At 36.1% G+C, this 20,762-nt stretch overlaps 2 protein-coding genes across 2 annotated transcripts; one reads left to right on the forward strand and one right to left on the reverse strand.

The window, feature by feature from the left end:
• Positions 1-24: 24 nt before the first annotated feature.
• LOC114537811 (protein kinase C and casein kinase substrate in neurons protein 1-like) lies at positions 25-2,422 on the reverse strand. Its single transcript, XM_028558909.1, has 5 exons — positions 2,142-2,422; positions 1,532-1,801; positions 996-1,326; positions 408-528; positions 25-326 (listed from the first exon to the last, which is right to left on the reverse strand). Exons 1-5 carry the CDS (start codon positions 2,332-2,334, stop codon positions 225-227), a joined length of 1,017 nt encoding a protein of 338 aa, XP_028414710.1. The 5' UTR covers positions 2,335-2,422; the 3' UTR covers positions 25-224.
• A 1,399-nt stretch (positions 2,423-3,821) lies between these two features.
• LOC114537820 (unconventional myosin-VI-like) lies at positions 3,822-16,876 on the forward strand. The gene is made up of 32 exons (XM_028558918.1): positions 3,822-4,031; positions 4,271-4,340; positions 5,677-5,750; positions 5,921-6,050; positions 6,145-6,204; positions 6,329-6,374; positions 6,639-6,700; positions 6,804-6,901; positions 7,070-7,234; positions 7,755-7,938; positions 8,016-8,166; positions 8,653-8,810; positions 8,888-9,052; positions 9,235-9,362; positions 9,480-9,575; positions 9,711-9,884; positions 11,037-11,075; positions 11,145-11,311; positions 11,650-11,707; positions 11,827-11,904; positions 11,991-12,120; positions 12,217-12,307; positions 12,457-12,518; positions 13,480-13,568; positions 13,680-13,897; positions 14,300-14,378; positions 14,504-14,553; positions 14,685-14,742; positions 14,890-14,939; positions 15,119-15,207; positions 15,291-15,434; positions 16,479-16,876. Exons 1-32 carry the CDS (start codon positions 3,915-3,917, stop codon positions 16,841-16,843), a joined length of 3,645 nt encoding a protein of 1,214 aa, XP_028414719.1. The 5' UTR covers positions 3,822-3,914; the 3' UTR covers positions 16,844-16,876.
• The last annotated feature ends 3,886 nt before the right edge of the window (positions 16,877-20,762 follow it).

The following is a 20,762-nucleotide window of genomic DNA, read 5'->3' on the forward strand; positions in this document are numbered from 1 at the left end:
AAATTGCCGTAAACTTTATACCAATTGCTGCAATAAGTCTACAGTTTATGCAAATGATCACGCGATGTTATATTTACAATATTTACACGTTTTTTTTATGCATGAGCTGATTGAATATCTGATATCAAAGATCAAACGTGATGTATAAACGAGCATTGCAATCGAATGAGTACATTTAGTCTTTAAAGGGCATTTTTTTCTTCACACAAATAATGTTATTTACGTTATAATGTAGTGCAAACACCACTTTTATTTCGTTTTGCTGAGCTATTTTCCTCGTTCGTATTATTCTGTGTTTGAGGGCTCGCCGTGGTAGAATCGTATTCCTACAAAGAAGAACTCGTGGTAAGCCTTGAGTGTTTTTAAAATGAACCGGGGAGATTAGCAGCAAATGTTGGGATCCTGACCTCGTATTGTGGTATTTTCAGCTCAGAATTCACACCAACGAAATCCGCGTACCATTCCAGGTCGTCTTTTGTTGCCGTCTTCTTAAAAGTTGCCATCATTCCCTGATACATTGCTGACATTCTGACCAACAACAAAAAAAGGGAACAATTTGTATTTTATTCATAACATTATCAACTCTTATTGATCCAGTGTTACTACAGGAGGAAACCTAAACTAAACTAACTTTATTTATACTGGATAGCTCTATCAGTTCTAAACTGTTCTTCCTAGAGGTCCAGTAAGGATCATCTCTTATTGATCCAGTGTTACTACAGGAGGAAACCTAAACAAAACTAACTTTATTTATACTGGATAGCTCTATCAGTTCTAAATTGTTCTTCCTAGAGGTCCAGTAAGGATCATCTCTTATTGATCCAGTGTTACTACAGGAAGAAACCTAAACTAAACTCACTTTATTTGTTCTGGATAGCTCTATCAGTTCTAAACTGTTCTTCCTAGAGGTCCAGTAAGGATCATCTCTTATTGATCCAGTGTTACCACAGGAGGAAACCTAAACTAAACTTACAATATTCCTGTCGACATCTCACCTTGTAGCGTGCTCCTCACGCGTGACTGCTTTATGGTAACTCAGCAACAAGCTTTCAAAGAAGCTCTTGCGAAGTTCCTCGTGTTCCTGACATTTGTTAAACGAGTACTTCATATCATCTTTATATTTAGGAACGTAGCCGTTGAGATCTCGAAGCGATTCCTCGTATTTCATTTTAGAATCTTTCACGTCCTGCTGACATTTTTCAATCTTGTCTTCCAGTTTTTTTAGTGTTTCCTCGTTTGAATCTTTAGCCTTAGCTTCCAGTTGCTGTTGTTTGCCATTGTCAACATTACGACAAGAATTGTGGTAGGTTTTCTTCGCTTTATTAACTATATCAAGCAAGATAGAGTTAAGGTATTCCCGGGCTATTTTTGTAGGGACAAGGAAACGTACTACATGGGTTTCCTGGAAGCAACTTAATTACCTTTAACAAACCAGAAAAAGTGTTTTAGCTATGTCTGTTGTGGGGTTAAACTTTAAAGACCCCGGAAAACAATGTTTACTTGTCGAGGTAAAAAAATCTACAAGCTTTACCTTCATCGAGTTTCTTATTCCAAGGTTTTTGCGCTTTACCAAATCCTTCCTCTACATTTTTTACTTCCTTGTAACTCATTATAGACTTATGATAATTGTCTTTCTTCCATTGACTAACGCTCTGATGGACCTCGTTGAGTAATTTCTCCCGCAGTTCGAAATGTAAGTCTGCAAGTTGGTCACCCTCAACCATGATTCCAAACATGGCGGTTTTCAACGCACCATATTCTGTGCTCTTCTTGTGATTTTCCTCCCATTTTTTCGACCAAGCTACAAAGGAAAATGGAGAAGAACGCTTTACGCTTAGCAACGGTAGACGTTTGCAATTTAATATGTACTGAAGTAGGAGCCTGAATCGTCGTGTTGCGCTGGCTTTTAAATTCATTTTAAACGCGATTTAAGATGATTGATTTATTCTTGTTCGGGCACTCGTTTTTGACTGCGATATTCATGAAAGTTGAAGGAACTGCAAATTTCATAAATATTGCGGACAAATGTGATTAGATAAACTAGTAGAACAATCGAGGATTAGTCTATTCAAATATCAATTGATAATTGTAACAATCTGTTTTATAACCGACTCAATACCGCGCGCTTAAATGCCACTAACTTCGCATTTTATTAGAATACAAGGCTTCGATCTCAGCTCTTTCGGTGATCATCTTCATAAAATCTTCGCACAGCTTCGCGCCATCTTCCATACGTTTCACAATCGTCTTGTAATAATTCACATCCCAAAAATTCGAATTTGCGCCACTTGCGTCGCTGTTTATTGGGACAGTTTCATCTCCGCTATTGGCCATGATGTGTTGCAACTAAAAATGATTTATAAAACGCTAAACACAACGTTCGAATAACAATATTGCCTTTAAACACAGTACATTTGTGTTTGTAATACGATGCCTGTTTGAGTTTAGATAGTGACCTGCTTGTTGCCAAAGCAACGTTTAAAGTTTAAACAATCTACAAACATTTTTGGGGAATAAAAATCTATTAGAAACCAAGTGCCTACTATTATAAAATTGTTACAATAAAGAGAGAAGTTTTTTTTTGCAACATTTATTTTTAAGCAGATGTTTTATGACAAGAATCACAGATAGTATGCAAATTTCTCTATTTTTCATTGTGTGTTTGTTGCGATAACACATTCAAAATAGCATCCGATTAGAAATTGCAGAAAGGGAAAAGTGACAAAATACGTGATGGTTTAAAGAGGTAAGAGAGGGGTTAAGATAGAGTCGCGGAAATTGAGAGGGTGTCGACACCGCGGAATTGGTAATTATTGAGACCGCACTTCTCAATAATCACTGCGACATCACGCGAGGCAAATCGAAAACTGCCCCCTTACCTAGCGACTTTACGAACTGCATTGAGCCACCTTAACTAGCGTCTTTACGAGCGGCATTGAGCCACCTTAACTGGCGTCTTTACAAACTGGAGTGAGCCACCTTAACTAATGCCTTTACAAACTGCAGTGAGTCACCTTAACTAACGTCTTTACAAACTGCAGTGAGCCACCTTAACTAACGTCTTTGCAAATGGCAGTAAGCCACCTTAACTAACGTCTTTACAAACTGCAGTGAGCCACTTTAACTAAAGTCTTTACAAACTGCAGTGAGCGACCTTAACTAACGTTTTTGCAAACTGCAGTGAGCCACCTTAACTAACATCTTTACAAACTGCAGTGAGCCACCTTAACTAAAGTCTTTACAAACTGCAGTGAGCCACCTTAACTAAGTCTTTACAAACTGCAGTGAGCCACCTTAACTAACGTCTTTACAAACTGCAGTGAGCCACCTTAACTAACGTCTTTACAAACTGCAGTGAGCCACCTTAACTAACGTCTTAACAAACTGCAGTGAGCCACCTTAACTAACGTCTTTACAAACTGCAGTGAGCCACCTTAACTAACGTCTTTACAAACTGCAGTGAGCCACCTTAACTAACGTCTTTACAAACTGCAGTGAGCCACCTTAACTAACGTCTTAACAAACTGCAGTGAGCCACCTTAACTAACGTCTTTACAAACTGCAGTGAGCCACCTTAACTAACGTCTTTACAAACTGCAGTGAGCCACCTTAACTAACGTCTTAACAAACTGCAGTGAGCCACCTTAACTAACGTCTTTACAAACTGCAGTGAGCCACCTTAACTAATGTCTTTACAAACAGCAGTGAGCCACCTTAACTGGGGTCTCAACAAACAGCAGTGAGCCACCTTAATGACGCTTAACGAAGAACGCGGACCATTTCCGGTTGTTGTTAATTTCAATTCCTCGGTTTTTAAATCCCCTTGACATGTTTTGACAGCTTTCCTCTTCAAAACCACGGAATATTTCGAGTAAAAGACCTCCAAATATCATCCAAAGCATTGTTCGCTAATCATGGACATTGCCGGCTTCGTTTGGGCGCCTGATTCGAGTCATGGCTTTCGTCTTGGTCGAGTTGTAGACCTTGGATCTGACACAATTTCTGTCGAACCTCTCGATTCGCGAGGCTCAGTAAGTTCTTCCTTCCTCTTGACTTGAAAACTATCAATTTTTGTATCAATTTTTGTCTTGCAAAATCTCAATTTTATCCCAAATTAGAGTTCTTTCTGTGTATATTTTGTACTTTATGTATATTTTGTACTGTATGTCTATACTAAGGTAATGCAAATCGTTTGTTTCCTAGTAGTTAAATACAAAGTTTCTACCGCTACTATGCAGACAATTAAAAGACTTTCTTCTTGAAATTCCAGGCAATTTCAGCTCCGTACGAACGCGTTTTTCAAGCGGAGAAAGATAATGAAAAGGATGTCGAAGATAATTGTAAGTTGAGGAAATATTTTACTCTCTAAAACCTAATTATGCCGATTGTTAAAACACCTGCATTAAGATCTGCAATGGCTATATTCTATATTATATCATTGAAGATCTTTTTTTTTAAACCTGTTATGTGTAATTTATCACTGCAATGAGAATGCAAACTCTTTGAAAAGGCAATATATTTCAACTTAAAGCAATATACATCGCCTAGCTTCTTCAATATAAATAGAACAAGTGTGGGTGCATGCAATATGTCTATGAAAAAGCAAATGCTGATTTAATTGATAATGTTAATTATCAATTGTTTTTATATTTCTGAACATCTTTGTGATTCAAATCAGACTCAGTGATGTGGCAGACAGCCTTTCGAGGGTCTCTTAAGACAAAGACGTTTAATCCATTGGCTTGCAGAGTTTACCTCTGATTTGTAAAACTGATATTGAATATTTATAGTCAAAATAAAAATGCTTTGATAAGGCTATGTCTTAATTGGTGAAATGCCAGATAATGGTTTAAAAATACTTCTCACACAGTCCTGTTGCAAATCTTTACTAAAACGGTCAGAAAGCATTTCTTAAACAATTGTTTAAACGAGGATGGCAAATACATGCGGAGAAGTCTAATTAAAATAGCAACCATCCAACTGAGTACGCATTAATTTGAGCTTTTGCAACACACAGATGTCTAGGAGAAATTAAATTCCATATCGATATGTAATTTTCTAGACAAAAAGTTCATCCAAATCACTGGCAATCATAGCATGATAGAGTTCCCTTTTTTGAAGGCGAAATTATATGTGAATTTGAAACTCTTCAGGACTTACTTGCCATTATATGCAAATTTTGAGTGGTTATTAATCAAATATGATATTAATACTTGTCACATTTGTTTACATTTTGCAAGATAAATGAAAATTTATTTAAAGGCAACTATGATTTAAAAGAATAATAATTAATTGCTAGAAATCTTTCAAAGAATATAAATATAATTACAAATTGTATTTGCACAACTTGAGAGTGTTTGCCTTCAAAATGTTGACATTAAGTTTTATAATCTGCCTCCCCTAATCTGGTTAAGCTTTTCTGATTGAATTTCAGATTAGCTAGAGCTTGTGTTATTTTTTAAAACTCACATGCAAGATTTTAATGCAAACTGTCCCCTTTAATTGATAGACTAAACAACAATACTCTGTCTTTAAATACTATCATTTATAATAGCTTGATATATCAAGTATTGAAGAGTTTTTGAAAGATTTTATTTATGTATATATTCACTGGTGTTCCATGTTCATAAATTGTTTCGCTATAACAATTAATGAGCCTTTATTTTAATAATTCAGGTGCGTTGATGTTTTTGAATGAAGCTACACTACTAAATAATCTCAGAGTCAGATACAAAAAGGACTTAATCTATGTAAGTAATTAATCTTACTTGAAGTCCAAGAAGCAATTCTAACAGTTGAGAGTTTTGGCAGTATTAATTTTATCTTTTATGATTTGCAAACATGCTAGTTAAAAATACAGATATATCTGGAGACACATGGTATTATATATTTTGTTAAAACACCTCAATTTCTTTTATAGACCTATGTCGCTGATATTCTTCTTGCTGTGAACCCATATCACGATATGCGAGATCTTTACTCATCTGCGATGATGAAAAAATATCATGGGAAATCGCTGGGTGTCCTTCCACCCCATATCTTTGCAATTGGTTTGTGAACAAGTTTTAAGATAAAGTACTTCCAATGACCTGCACTAAAACTGCTTCAATAACTTCACTAATTTCATTGTTTTTCTCTCATCAGCGGACAAGGCTTACAGAGATATGAGAGCTTTGAAGGAAAGCCAGTCAATTATTGTCAGTGGTAAGCTAAGCCTGCCTTAGGATGAAAAAACTTCAGTTTTAAATATTGACCATTGTATATATAATATATTCAGACCTGCAATGACTTAACTCTAGTTGATATCTGTTTAAATTTTTTTTCAAAGGTGAATCTGGGGCTGGTAAAACTGAATCGACAAAATTTATCCTGAGGTAATTAATTGAAGAAATTGAGTTAATTAGTATGTGTTACAGTATCACTTGTTCATCTATAAGTCGCCTATTAACTGTTCTCTGGTACACGGAATATGTAACTGAGAGGATCAAAGAATTTGAAAACAAACCGTACAGTTTCCAATATTTCATCTTTGCCGATTTTTCTTATTGAAACACTAGCTAACACATGACACTAGCAGAGCTAGTTTTGTTAACTTATTTTGGCTAAGTGTACCCTCATATGTTTTTTTTCAATCACAGATATTTGACAGAGTCCTGGGGTGATGGACAACATGGTCATATTGAGGAAAGAATTGTTGAAGGTCTGTAAACCTAACATGCATTTTCATTGCTGAAATCAGACTTTGTTTTAAATCTAAATATCGTGGTCTTGGTATGCTCAACTTGTTTGACACCTTTTTTTAGCCAATCCCTTACTTGAGTCTTTTGGAAATGCCAAGACATTGCGGAACATAAACAGCAGTCGTTTTGGAAAATATGTTGAAGTTCACTTTAACGAAAAGGTAAAGATCTTTCTAGAATACAAAAACTAACAACTACTGGTGAAAGCTCTATAGTGATGGAGTGATTGCATGCTTGATTTAACGACATAGTTGCTATTTAATTTTGCTGGTTTGAAGTTTGCTATTGTAAACCTATTACCAAAAGTCTGTCTCTTTTTTTTCATCCAGCCCAAGGTTGTTGGTGGGTTTATTTCGCATTATTTGCTTGAGAAATCCCGGATCTGCAAACAAAGTCCTGGAGAGAGAAGTTATCATGTTTTCTACAGACTTTGTTCAGGCGCACCAGCAGCTCTCAAAACCTCACTGGGAATTACAAAAGCTGAAGATTTTCATGTAAGTTTACATATCTGTCTGTGTCTCTTGTTAACCCCATTAGCTTCCAATGCACCCAGATCTGACCTACTTTAGTATTTTACTCTGTCTAATGTCAGATAATTTTACTCATCAGTGGAAGAATACTGTCAGTTAATAAGTTAGCAAAACTATCTGTCAGTGTCTCTTGTTAAACCATTAGCTTGCAATGCACCCAGATGTGACCTACTTTAGTATTTTACTCTGTCTAATGTCAGATGATTTTACTCATCAGTGGAAGAGTACTGTCAGTTAATAAGTTAACAAAACTATCTGTCAGTGTCTCTTGTTAACCCATTAGCTTGCAATGCACCCAGATGTGACCTACTTTAGTATTTTACTCTGTCTAATGTCAGATGATTTTACTCATCAGTGGAAGAGTATTGTCAGTTAATAAGTTAACAAAACTATCTGTCAGTGTCTCTTGTTAACCCATTAGCTTGCAATGCACCCAGATGTGTGCTAGATACAGGATTTAATTTCTGAATATTATATTTTTCAGTTCTTAAACCAAGGATCTATACAAGACAAGAGTTTGAACGACACTCAAGACTACAAACTGATGTCAGAATCTATGGACAAAGTCGGCTTCTCCTCGCAGGAGAAAGATAATATATTCAGAATTGTAGCAGCCGTGATGCATCTTGGGAATATCGCATTTGAGGAAGAACTGGACGATAAGAAAGGTTTGTTGAAATTAACTTTCAAAATACACTCGTATTTTGTAAGGCCAGTCGTTATTGATTTTTCTTCTATCATTCAGGAGGATCAAAGGTTACAAAGAAGTCTGAGGGTGCTGTGAGTACAGTGGCGAAGTTACTCCAGGTTGATGATGGAGCATTGAAGACTGCGCTGACCGCAAGATTGATGTCACAGGTTAAACAACTTGGAGCATTGGGCACCGGCAATATCAAGTAAGAACTGCTGTCATTACAAGCTTCAGGTTTCCTCTTGTAGTAACACTGGATCAATAAGAGATGATCCTCACTGGACCTCTAGGAAGAACAGTTTAGAACTGATAGCGCTATCCAGTATAAATAAAGTTAGTTTAGTTTAGGTTTCCTCCTGTAGTTACACTGGATCAATAAGAGATGATCCTCACTGGACCTCTAGGAAGAACAGTTTAGAACTGATAGAGCTATCCAGTATAAATAAAGTTAGTTTACTTTAGGTTTCCTCCTATAGTAACACTGGATCAATAAGAAATTATCCTTACTGGACCTCTAGGAAGAACAGTTTAGAACTGATAGAGCTATCCAGTATAAATAAAGTTAGTTTAGTTTAGGTTTCCTCCTGTAGTAACACTGAATCAATAAGAGATGATCCTTACTGGACCTCTAGGAAGAACAGTTTAGAACTGATAGAGCTACCCAAAGTTACCATTTTCATTTACCATTTAGAGTTCCATTGAAGATCGACCAGGCAACGGCAGCAAGAGATGCCTTAGCTAAAGCTTTGTATTCCCACTTGTTTGATCATATCGTGGCCCAGGTCAATCAATGCTTCCCGTTTAAATCCTCATCGACCTTCATCGGTGTGTTGGATATCGCTGGATTTGGTGAGTCGCTACTAAAACTAGACACTTAAAGCCGTGTCTTTGAATGCCCGTTATTAAATCATTCTTAATTTGCCTAGAATTCTTCGACTTGAACAGTTTTGAGCAGTTCTGTATCAACTACTGCAACGAAAAGCTACAACAATTTTTTAACGAACGTGTTTTGAAGCAAGAACAGGAACTTTACAAGAAGGAAGGACTGAATGTCAGGGAAATTCACTTCATCGACAATCAGGATTGTATTGGTAAGCGAGTGTTGACGGATGATCCGTCTGTTTTCCCCTGTTTATACACAGATGAACTAGAATACGAACCATCTTTCGCTTGCCCAAAGTTCGTCCAGACAGATGATCCGTCTCTGGTATGAATCGGACCATTACTTAAAATTCTGTTTAATACGATGTTAATTGATATAATTAATTTACAGATTTGATTGAGTCGAAGAACACTGGTATACTGGTTCTTTTGAACGAGGAAAGCAAGCTACCAAAATCCACGTATCAACATTTTACAACAGAAGTTTTTCATAAAAACAGCGGCCATTTCAGACTAGCTGTGAGTCATGAATGTTTTGAAATATTCGTCCTCCGAAATCAGGAAAGATTTTGGTTCAGTTTTACTTTACGAATGAACACCAAAATATAGTTTTTTCATCTGTTTTCTCTTCTTTAGTTGCCACGGAAATCTCACTTGGTGATGCACAGGAATGTTAAAGATGACGAAGGATTTCTCATCAGACATTTTGCTGGTGCCGTTTGTTACAATACGGTAGGAAAAAAAGACATTTGACTTGTATTTTTCACAACATAGAATCAATTATGTTGTGAAATGTTATGTGAGCCTAGTTTGTGTATTATTTTGGTCGAATATTGGCAGTAGTAGCCTATTATTTTATGTTTTTAGGCTGAGTTTATTGCTAAGAATAACGATGCTCTACACAGTGATCTTGAAGCAGTTCTACACAACAGTAAAGACAGTTTTCTTAAAAGTCTCTTTCCCAACAAACAAGAAGCCGATAACTTTTTAGCACCAACAAAAAAGAAACTTGCATTTGATAGCATTGGAAGTAAATTCAAGGTAAATGATAAACATATCAGTTCTAAATAGTTCTTCCTAGATGTCCATGTCTGTTATTTATCCAGTGTTACTACAGGAGGAAACCTAAACTAAACTAACTTTATTTATACTGGATAAGCTCTATCAGTTCTAAACAGTTCTTCCTAGATGTCCATGTCTGTTATTTATCCAGTGTTACTACAGGAGGAAACCTAAACTAAACTAACTTTATTTATACTAGATAGCTCTATCAGTTCTAAACTGTTCTTCCTAGAGGTCCAGTAAGGATGATCTCTTATTGATTCAGTGTTACTACAGGAGGAAACCTAAACTAAACTAACTTTATTTACACTGGATAGCTCTATCAGTTCTAAACTGTTCTTCCTAGAGGTCCAGTAAGGATCATCTCTTATTGATTCAGTGTTACCACAGGAGGAAACCTAAACTAAACTAACTTTATTTACACTGGATAGCTCTATCAGTTCTAAACTGTTCTTCCTAGAGGTCCAGTAAGGATCATCTCTTATTGATCCAGTGTTACTACAGGAGGAAACCTAAACTAAACTAACTTTATTTATACTGGATAAGCTCTATCAGTTCTAAACAGTTCTTCCTAGATGTCCATGTCTGTTATTTATCCAGTGTTACTACAGGAGGAAACCTAAACTAAACTAACTTTATTTATACTAGATAGCTCTATCAGTTCTAAACTGTTCTTCCTAGAGGTCCAGTAAGGATGATCTCTTATTGATTCAGTGTTACTACAGGAGGAAACCTAAACTAAACTAACTTTATTTACACTGGATAGCTCTATCAGTTCTAAACTGTTCTTCCTAGAGGTCCAGTAAGGATCATCTCTTATTGATTCAGTGTTACCACAGGAGGAAACCTAAACTAAACTAACTTTATTTACACTGGATAGCTCTATCAGTTCTAAACTGTTCTTCCTAGAGGTCCAGTAAGGATCATCTCTTATTGATCCAGTGTTACTACAGGAGGAAACCTAAACTAAACTAACTTTATTTATACTGGATAGCTCTATCAGTTCTGAACTGTTCTTCCTAGAGATCCAGTAAGGATCATCTCTTATTGATCCAGTGTTACTACAGAAGGAAACCTAAATTAAACTAACTTTATACAACAATGTTTAATCTGTTTTTCGGTTTGTTTTAGAATCAATTGAACAAGTTAATGGAGAAACTTCGTAACACGGTGAGTATAATCGTCTACCAGTTCTCAAAATCACGTTATTTATGTTTTTCGTTATTTTCTCGTCTCAAGGGAGCGAACTTCATTCGTTGTATCAAACCCAATGGAACAATGCAGAGCAGTAGCTTCGAAGGAGGATCTATACTGGGTCAACTGGAGTGTGCAGGAATGGTCTCAGTATTACAACTCATGCAAGAAGGATATCCTTCAAGAACATCGTTTAATGATCTGTACAAAATGTAAGTGTATTAAGTTGCATAGCAGAAACTGATCTGGAGACGGTTGTATCAAGCCCGTTTAGCTTAAACGGTGAATAAGTTCAAAATAGAAAGCAAGTCTATCGTTTTATTCAACAAGCAAACTAAATGTTTTCAACCTTAATACAAAGATACTGTTTACAACTACATATTCAGTGCATAATATTCAAGTTGAGTCATTCAAGAGAGATGTAAGAGTGTTATTTAATTTTGACTTATCCACCGTTTAAGCTAAACGGGCTTGATACAACCGGCTCCTGATACAAAACTAGATATAAGGGCTAGTGTATCACTGTGAACTGTATCACATTTCTTTCAAGGTATGGAAAGTATTTGCCAGAAAAGTTAGCCACACTCAATCCAAGAACCTTCTGTCAGGTAAATATCACATATCTCATTTGTAATTGCCCTTTCTTGTTCTCGAAATCAATCGTTGTTAAACCACCTCTATTTTATGATATTTTAATGAACAATTTTCCAACAAACTTTATTATCAGGCGCTCTTCAGAGCGGTCGGCATGGATCCTGAAGATTTCAAGTTTGGGTTGACGAAAGTATTTTTTAGACCAGGAAAGGTAAGATTATCGTAACCTTGTTAAAGTGATTGATTTATTGATAGGTTTACACTAAAACATGGCTAAGTTCATTTTCATTATTGTAGTTTGCAGCATTTGATCAAATAATGCAGTCAGATCCTGAGAGTCTAAAAGCTCTTGTGTCGAAAGTTTCAAGGTGGATTGTTGTCAATCGCTGGAAGAAAGCGATATGGTGCGCAATCTCAGTCCAGAAATGTGAGTGACAATTCTCTCTATATGCTTGACTTCGCTGAAAAATCTTGGATATAAAGTCAAAAATCTGGTTCTAACTCTCATGTCTTCCTTCAACAGTGGCAAACAAGATCAAGTTCAGAGCAAAAGCTTGTGTCACGATTCAGAAGACCGTCAAAATGTTCCTCGCATGGAAGAAACATCAGCCAAGGTACAGTATATCAGGACTTTACAAAATTCTACTTAGGACAATAAAACTATTCCACCAAAATCTCTTAAGATCAACTATTTCCAAGTATTCATAATTAGTTAATGAAGCACAAGCTTATCAGACTTGTTTTGACGTTTTGTTTTTCACAGATATAAAGGAATGACTATGATTAAAAGACTTCATTCTCGATTAGAGACAATGAACAGCATTGGTAAGGAATGATCCTTACTAGACCTCTAGGAAGAACAGTTTAGAACTGATAGAGCTATCCAGTATAAATAAAGTTACCTTAGTTTAGGTTTCCTCCTGTAGTAACACTGGATCAATAAGAGATGATCCTTACTGAACCTCTAGGAAGAACAGTTTAGAACTGATAGAGCTATCCAGTATAAATAAAGTTAGTTTAGTTTAGGTTTTCCTCCTGTAGTAACACTGGATCAATAAGAGATGATCCTTACTGACCTCTAGGAAGAACAGTTTAGAACTGATAGAGCTATCCAGTATAAATAAAGTTAGTTTAGTTTAGGTTTCCTCCTGTAGTAACACTGGATCAATAAGAGATGATCCTTACTGGACCTCTAGGAAGAACAGTTTAGAACTGATAGAGCTATCCAGTATAAATAAAGTTACCTTAGTTTAGGTTTCCTCCTGTAGTAACACTGGATCAATAAGAGATGATCCTTACTGAACCTCTAGGAAGAACAGTTTAGAACTGATAGAGCTATCCAGTATAAATAAAGTTAGTTTAGTTTAGGTTTCCTCCTGTAGTAACACTGGATCAATAAGAGATGATCCTTACTGGACCTCTAGGAAGAACAGTTTAGAACTGATAGAGCTATCCAGTATAAATAAAGTTAGTTTAGTTTAGGTTTCCTCCTGTAGTAACACTGGATCAATAAGAGATGATCCTTACTGACCTCTAGGAAGAACAGTTTAGAACTGATAGAGCTATCCAGTATAAATAAAGTTAGTTTAGTTTAGGTTTCCTCCTGTAGTAACACTGGATCAATAAGAGATGATTCTTACTGGATCTCTAGGAAGAACAGTTTAGAACTGATAGAGCTATATCCAGTATAAATAAAGTTAGTTTAGTTTAGGTTTCTTCCCGTTGTAACGGTTGGGGGTAATTCTACAACACCTTCACTGACGGTTTCCTCATTGTTTCAATGTAGTTTCAGGTTTAAAAACCGACAAGAATGTTCTGACCAAACAGATTTCTGATATCGAAAAGGAAATATCAGCTGCTATGCAGAAAATCAAGGTTAGTAGACGTGTTGAAATGCTGCCTCAGGAACTTATCACGGAGTGTTGTTGAAGGCCCGTCTGTTATATATCATTGTCGATCTAATAATCTCTTGGTGCTGCATTTTAGAACACGATAATGAGCCGTGATCAGATCGAGAATCTCCACCGTGGTCTTGTGGCGAAGGTGGACAAACAAGTTGTAGATTTACAGAAGCAAAAAGAACTTCAGAAGAAGAGGGAGGAAGAAGAGAAGTTGAGAAAAATCAAAGAACAGATGGAACTGGAAAGAAAAAGGCGAGAAGAGGAGGAAAGGAGAAGAAAACAACTCGAAGAAGAAGCGAGAATGTAAGTTTAAAATGATCAAGTTTTACATTCAACGATATCCTCTTCTTTTTTCTCCCTCGTCGAGTTAAGATATGATAGTTTTTCTAGGAATAACTATGACACCAGATGATCCAAAATGGCGGGAATAGATTTTGACTATTTGTCAAACAAAAATCAAATCCTCGGTTGAAACAACTTAATATCACTTGAAGTATATGTCACATTTATCGCAGTTCTTATAACTAAACATTATCACGAAATTTCGGCTAGTTTCATAAAGAATAACAAAAGATATGATGGATTAAATACTGCAGAATGGTTTTCTATTTTGAAAACCTTGCCAAGCACTGATTGGCTATAATATGAGCGCTGGCTGTGTACGATATTTAAATGTTTACATTTTGTTTTTTTTGTGTGTTTTAGTAAAGCTGAAATGGAAGCCGAAAGGCGAAGGGCAGAAGAGGAAGAAATGAAACGGAGGGAACTTGAAAAAGCGAAACAGGTTTTGAGCATTATTACGATAAATAAATATAATTATTTTCAAAACTTTTTACATGTATTTATGTCGTACCATACTTGATCACCTCTGGCAATATTTTTACCGTGAATCTTTTCTGGTTTTTTTAGAAAGAAATCGAGGAACAATTAAGGAAAGAGGAAGAAGAGGCAAAATCTCGGTATGAACTTATTTTTGCTACCATAAACATCTTTGCGAGGTTTTACAAAAAAATTCCCAAGTCCTTTTTATAGACTCACACGTAATGCTTTAAATCTGATATTTTTTCAATGTAAAATTTTATTATTTTAGACAAGCTGCTCTTGAACAGGAGAGATTAGATCACGAACTGGCCTTGCGTTTGGCAAAGGTATTATACATGTATCTCAATATTTTTTCAATTTCTTTAACGATTAATACTACTAAATGCTTCCGTTTAACATTTCAACTGTGTGGAAGTTTATGTCCATTTTCTGCTAGACCGAATTAAGCCTATACTAATTTGTTCTCATTTTAGGAATCCAACTCGAATGTAGAACCCATGGAGGAACAAAAAGCTATTATAAGGTAAATATTTTATAATATTGTATAGCTCTATCAGTTCTAAACTGTTCTTCCTAGAGGTCCAGTAAGGATCATCTCTTATTGATCCAGTGTTACTACATGCAGGAGAAAACCTAAACATACTTTATTCTGATCAGCTATCACAAACAAGATACTAAAAAAATGAACTTGTTTCGTTACAGAGCGGCTTCCTTGAAAGATCCGAATAAGAAATATGACCTGAGTAAATGGAAATACGCTGAGTTAAGAGACACCATCAACACCTCGTGTGGTATGTGTTGTTTTCATTACTTGGTTCCTGTGGAAAGTTTAGTTTTTAATACAAAATATGGACTTCTGTTTTTGTTTTTCTAGATGTCGAGTTATTAGAAGCTTGTAAACAAGAGTTCCATCGCCGTCTTAAGGTTTATCATCAGTGGAAAAATAAAAATAAGGCATCGAAGTCGACGGGTCAAAGTGCTGGTGATCAAAGAGCACCTCAAGAGGTCGTGGAAGAAGGTTGGGAAATAGTTAATATCAACATTATATGCTTTTATTTTAACAAGTTCATTTATCAGTTCTGAACTGTTGTTACTACAGGAGGAAACCTAAACTAAACTAACCGGCTTTATTTAAACTGGATAACTCTATCAGTTCTAAACTGTTCCTCCTAGAGTTCCAGTAAGGATCATCTCTTATTGATCCAGTGTTACTACACGAGGAGACCTAAACTAAACTAACTTTATTTATACTGGATAGCTCTATCAGTCCTAAACTGTTCTTCCTAGAGGTCCAGTAAGGTTCATCTCTTATTTATTCAGTGTTACTACAGGAGGAAACCTAAACTAAACTAACTTTATTTATACTGGATAGCTCTATCAGTTCTAAACTGTTCTTCCTAGAGGTCCAGTAAGGTTCATCTCTTATTTATTCAGTGTTACTACAGGAGGAAACCTAAACTAAACTAACTTTATTTATACTGGATAGCTCTATCAGTTCTAAACTGTTCTTCCTAGAGGTCCAGTAAGGTTCATCTCTTATTTATTCAGTGTTACTACAGGAGGAAACCTAAACTAAACTAACTTTATTTATACTGGATAGCTCTATCAGTTCTAAACTGTTCTTCCTAGAGGTCCAGTAAGAATCATCTCTTATTGATCCAGTGTTACTACAGGAGGAAACCTAAACTAAACTAACTTTATTTATACTGGATAGCTCTATCAGTTCTAAACTGTTCTTCCTAGAGGTCCAGTAAGGTTCATCTCTTATTTATTCAGTGTTACTACAGGAGGAAACCTAAACTAAACTAACTTTATTTATACTGGATACCTATCAGTTCTAAACTGTTCTTCCTAGAGGTCCAGTAAGAATCATCTCTTATTGATCCAGTGTTACTACAGGAGGAAACCTAAACTGAACTAACTTTATATATACTGTATAACTCTATCAGTTCTAAACTGTTCTTCCTAGAGGTCCAGTAAGGATCATCTCTTACTAAATTAACTTTTTTCATACTGGATATAGCTCTGTATCAGTTCTCAAACGTTTAATTTCTCGTTTTAGCTGCAAGTCATGCAAGCGTTAGTAAGCCAACTTCCAGACTTCCCCCGCGTCGACCACAGCGATATTTCCGCGTTCCCTTTGTGAAGCCCGGTGACGAGTATCGTGACAACGACTTCAAGAAACGCGGGTACTGGTTCGCCCATTTTGACGGGCAATGGATAGCCCGCCAGCTGGAGATACACCCGAACGGAGTGAACGTTGTCCTGGTCGCGGGCACAGATGATCTTGATATGTGTGAGCTGAGTCTGGATGAAACAGGTCTGACTCGCAAACGTGGCGCTGAAATAACAAAACGTGAATTTGAATTTAGTTGGCAGAAATGTGGCGGCAAATCAGACGCTTATAAACAACCGACTTTTGAATGAAATCACTTCACCTAGGATTTTTTTTGAGATCTCACAAAATAGAACTTCATTTCTTTCCTAAATCTAATTTGGAGGAGATAGACTGAAAAGAGCCTCACATAATATCTTCGCAAATCAATTTCCACAATAGAACACTGTTCGACAGTTTTGGAGCATGTTTTTACAATGATCTCGCAATATTATTGAACTTCAATCTTTTCTCATTGCACCTATAAGCATGCACTGCTGGTGAACTGCTCCAACACTTAATGGTCACTATAGATAACTTTTTCCAATACTAGATCAAATTCGTAGATAGTCATTTTTAATCTATACGTTTATTTATTTCACTTTGTAATATTTATATACATAAAAATACTATGATGCAGTTAGGATAATTTTTTTCAACCGTCGTATTTTTTAATTTTGTGTTTTCTGTCTTTATTTGCCCGGTTTCTTAGCATAATTTGGTAAAGTGTGCTTGCATTGGGCGAACTGGAATGTGTCTGTAATATGTGTGTCTTTACTCTTACATCTATCTCCAGCTTTATTGACATAATTGTTGTATTATTTGTTTTCAATATGAAATACTCTGCGTACAAGGTTATGAAAAGTTTCGAGCTCTGATTCTGCCTGCAATGGCCAATGATGATCATTTTTTACGTTAAGATAGCGAAAGATGGCCCCTGGAATGCGAGAAAGGTTGTAATCATATTCTAGCGGCACAATCGTCGGTAAACAAAGTCGGGTGCGTAAACCAACGAGCTGAATTGAAAGTATTTAACGAGTAAAATGTTATTTACAATTTATTTGACAAGGTCGACAGTTAGCATTCAAGTTATCATGCACGACAATAAAAACTCGTTGTTCGGTTGTTAGCTGCACCATTATTAGTTTAGCTGATTTGACTATTAGCAGTTGAACTGTACGATTAGAAGCCATTTTAAAATCCCAGGGGCATAAAATCTATTGAGCTTATGAACAATATGAATTTTAGAAAATAAGTGGTTGCGTTTTTTTTGAGACACCCTGTAGTTTTAGTTTGAAAAGATTAACGCGAAAAGAGAAGGCTTTAAAATCAAACTAAGAGTTATAGTTCACGGAGCGGAATTTTGCTAATCACTTACAACGGACAATAGAAATATGCAAAACATTTTTATTTCGCTAATTTATATCTATTCCGGGCAAATCTGGCATGAGTTAGTTGATTATCTATTGTTGTCAATGCTAAAATTGTCCGTTGGAATTTTCTTTGTCGTTGAAGTAATAAAAGGCGGTTGAATCTAGACAAAACTCAGTCTTTGCAGTCTCGAAAAGGAAGCATCAGTCGAAGAAGTTCAGGAAAAGTTGGAAGAGTCTTGCTTACTAAGGTACATGGTGATTGTTAGTTTGAACAGCTTTTGGATTGATCTTTGGCTTTGTAAACAAATTTACTGATCGCTGTGTTGATTTGAATAGCGTGGGAAGACGTGAGCGAATGGAGTCATATTCTTGCCGATTTTTACTGCTTTATCTTGTATATTTCGATTGAAAATGTCCAATGCAAGTGAGTTGTTACATTAATTTAGTTTTTCCTTGCTTATTTGATTTCAGAACGAACTACGGCGCCGAAAATGGGAAGGAGAAACGTAAAGGCTTGCTCGCAGCGAATAATAGGTATTGTTCTATTATATATGTGTATTTTGCATTTGTGACTTGAAAAAACACGTTTGTACTTTGTTTACGGACAGTCGGGGTGGACGAAACTAGAATAGTTTTGATATATAGAAATGAATTCGAATTTTATGACTGAAACTAACTTTCCAGGCTGGCCTATTCGTTTTTCGGACAGGGTTGCCCAAAGGGAATGCTCGTTTTGAAAGGGAAAGACGGAAACTCAATGCCTATATAATTATTTGTATTGGTATATGATTGTACTATGCTAGACTTCCCTGTCCTTTTGTTTTACCGAAGTTCTGTTTTTGTAGAACGAAAGAATCGTAAAGAGATGTCGGACATGCCTTGGGACATTATGCACGCAAATACAAAACTCGATTTCGACAATATGCATGAGTAAAAATTATGGAATTTGGCTTTTTTGACTAAGATATAAACTGAACACTCTTCTGTTTACCTCCTTCATTTTCAGTTTTTCGCCTGTGCATGATTTTTGCATGAAGTCTAGGTCGTATCAAGCGCATGCGGAGTGAATACAAGTGATTCTGGGCCCCAATCACTTGTGTTTTCTCCATCTTGACGACTATATAGTCCGGACAAAAATATCGCTCAAGAGCGCTAAAACATAAAAACATGAATATGTATTTCTAGAAGGAGATGATAGTCCAGTGTTCTTTCTTTCTTGTACAAAACGTGCATGACATTTTGTTTTAAAACGTGCATGACATTTTGTTTTAAAACGTGCATGACATTTTGTTTTAAAACGTGCATGACATTTTGTATTAAAACGTGCATGACATTTTGTATAAAACATGCATGACATTTTGTATTAAAACGTGCATGACATTTTGTATTAAAACGTGCATGACATTTTGTATTAAAACGTGCATGACTTTTGTATTAAAACGTGCATGACATTTTGTATTAAAACGTGCATGACTTTGTATTAAAACGTGCATGACATTTTGTAAACGTGCATGACATTTTGTATTAAAACGTGCATGACATTTTGTATTAAAACGTGCATGACATTTTGTATTAAAACCTGCATGACATTTTGTATTAAAACGTGCATGACATTTTGTATTAAAACCTGCATGACATTTTGTATTAAAACGTGCATGACATTTTGTATTAAAACCTGCATGACATTTTGTATTAAAACGTGCATGACATTTTGTATTAAAATCTGCATGACATTTTGTATTAAAACCTGCATGACATTTTGTATTCAAACGTGCATATTTTGTATTAAAACGTGACATTTGTATTCAAACGTGCATGACATTTTGTATTAAAACGTGCATGACATTTTGTATTAAACGTGCATGATATTTTGTATTAAAACGTGCATGACATTTTGTATTCGCGTGCGCAATGCGAAGGCCACGAGTGACTGACGTTGGAGTGTTGGAGGTTCTATAAATTACCCTAAGTGCTTTATACATAAGTGACATTTCTCTCTTGGAATTATTCATATCTACTTTTGTGTCAGATGATGAAGGATCGTCGCAGGATCAGGAGGATCATCGCAACATCAGATGTTCAAGAATCGTCGCAGGATCATATGGTATGGTATGGATGGTAGGTATGGTATGTGGTATTGCTACCTAAGTGATATTTGTGACTTGAAAATTAATGTCATATCATTTTGATAAAGTATCGTTGCAGATCAGATGTTGAAGGATCGTCTCAGGATCAGATGGTGTGGTATGGTATGGTATGGTATGATACTGGTATCTAAGTGATATTTGTGACTTGGAAATTAATATATTCTTTGTTCTAAAGTATCGTTGCAGGATCAGATGTTGAAGGATCGTCGCGGACCAGACGGATCGTCGCAGGATCAGTGATGAATTAGATGTTGGAGGAGCTCGCAGGATCAGTGATGAATTAGATGTTGGAGGAGCGTCACAGGATCAGTGATAATTATGATGTTAGAGGAGCGTCGCAGGATCAAGTGGAAGCTGTTGAGGTATATACTTAGGTATGCATGATTAGTGCTGTGCATGCTGCATGGCATGGATCCTCCTGGTGGTCTAACCTAACATTCACACATCAAGTGCATTTCAACCTTTTCGACTATGCATGATAACAGGAAATTTCTCACAGCTCTTATGAGGGCATTTTTCGAGTTTTCTCGATAAAAAATTCCTAGTTTTGTCACTTGTGTGAATAAGTGTGAAATCCAACGACGTAGCGTCTGCGTATGCATGATGGCTTTAAAGCGTTCAAAAGAAACTAACAAAATGCAATTTGTTAGAGAAAATATCGAATTCGTATT

This window comes from Dendronephthya gigantea, unplaced genomic scaffold, assembly GCF_004324835.1.
Source record: "Dendronephthya gigantea isolate DGI-Jeju-01 unplaced genomic scaffold, DenGig_1.0 000165F, whole genome shotgun sequence".
Taxonomy (NCBI): Eukaryota; Metazoa; Cnidaria; class Anthozoa; order Malacalcyonacea; family Nephtheidae; genus Dendronephthya; species Dendronephthya gigantea.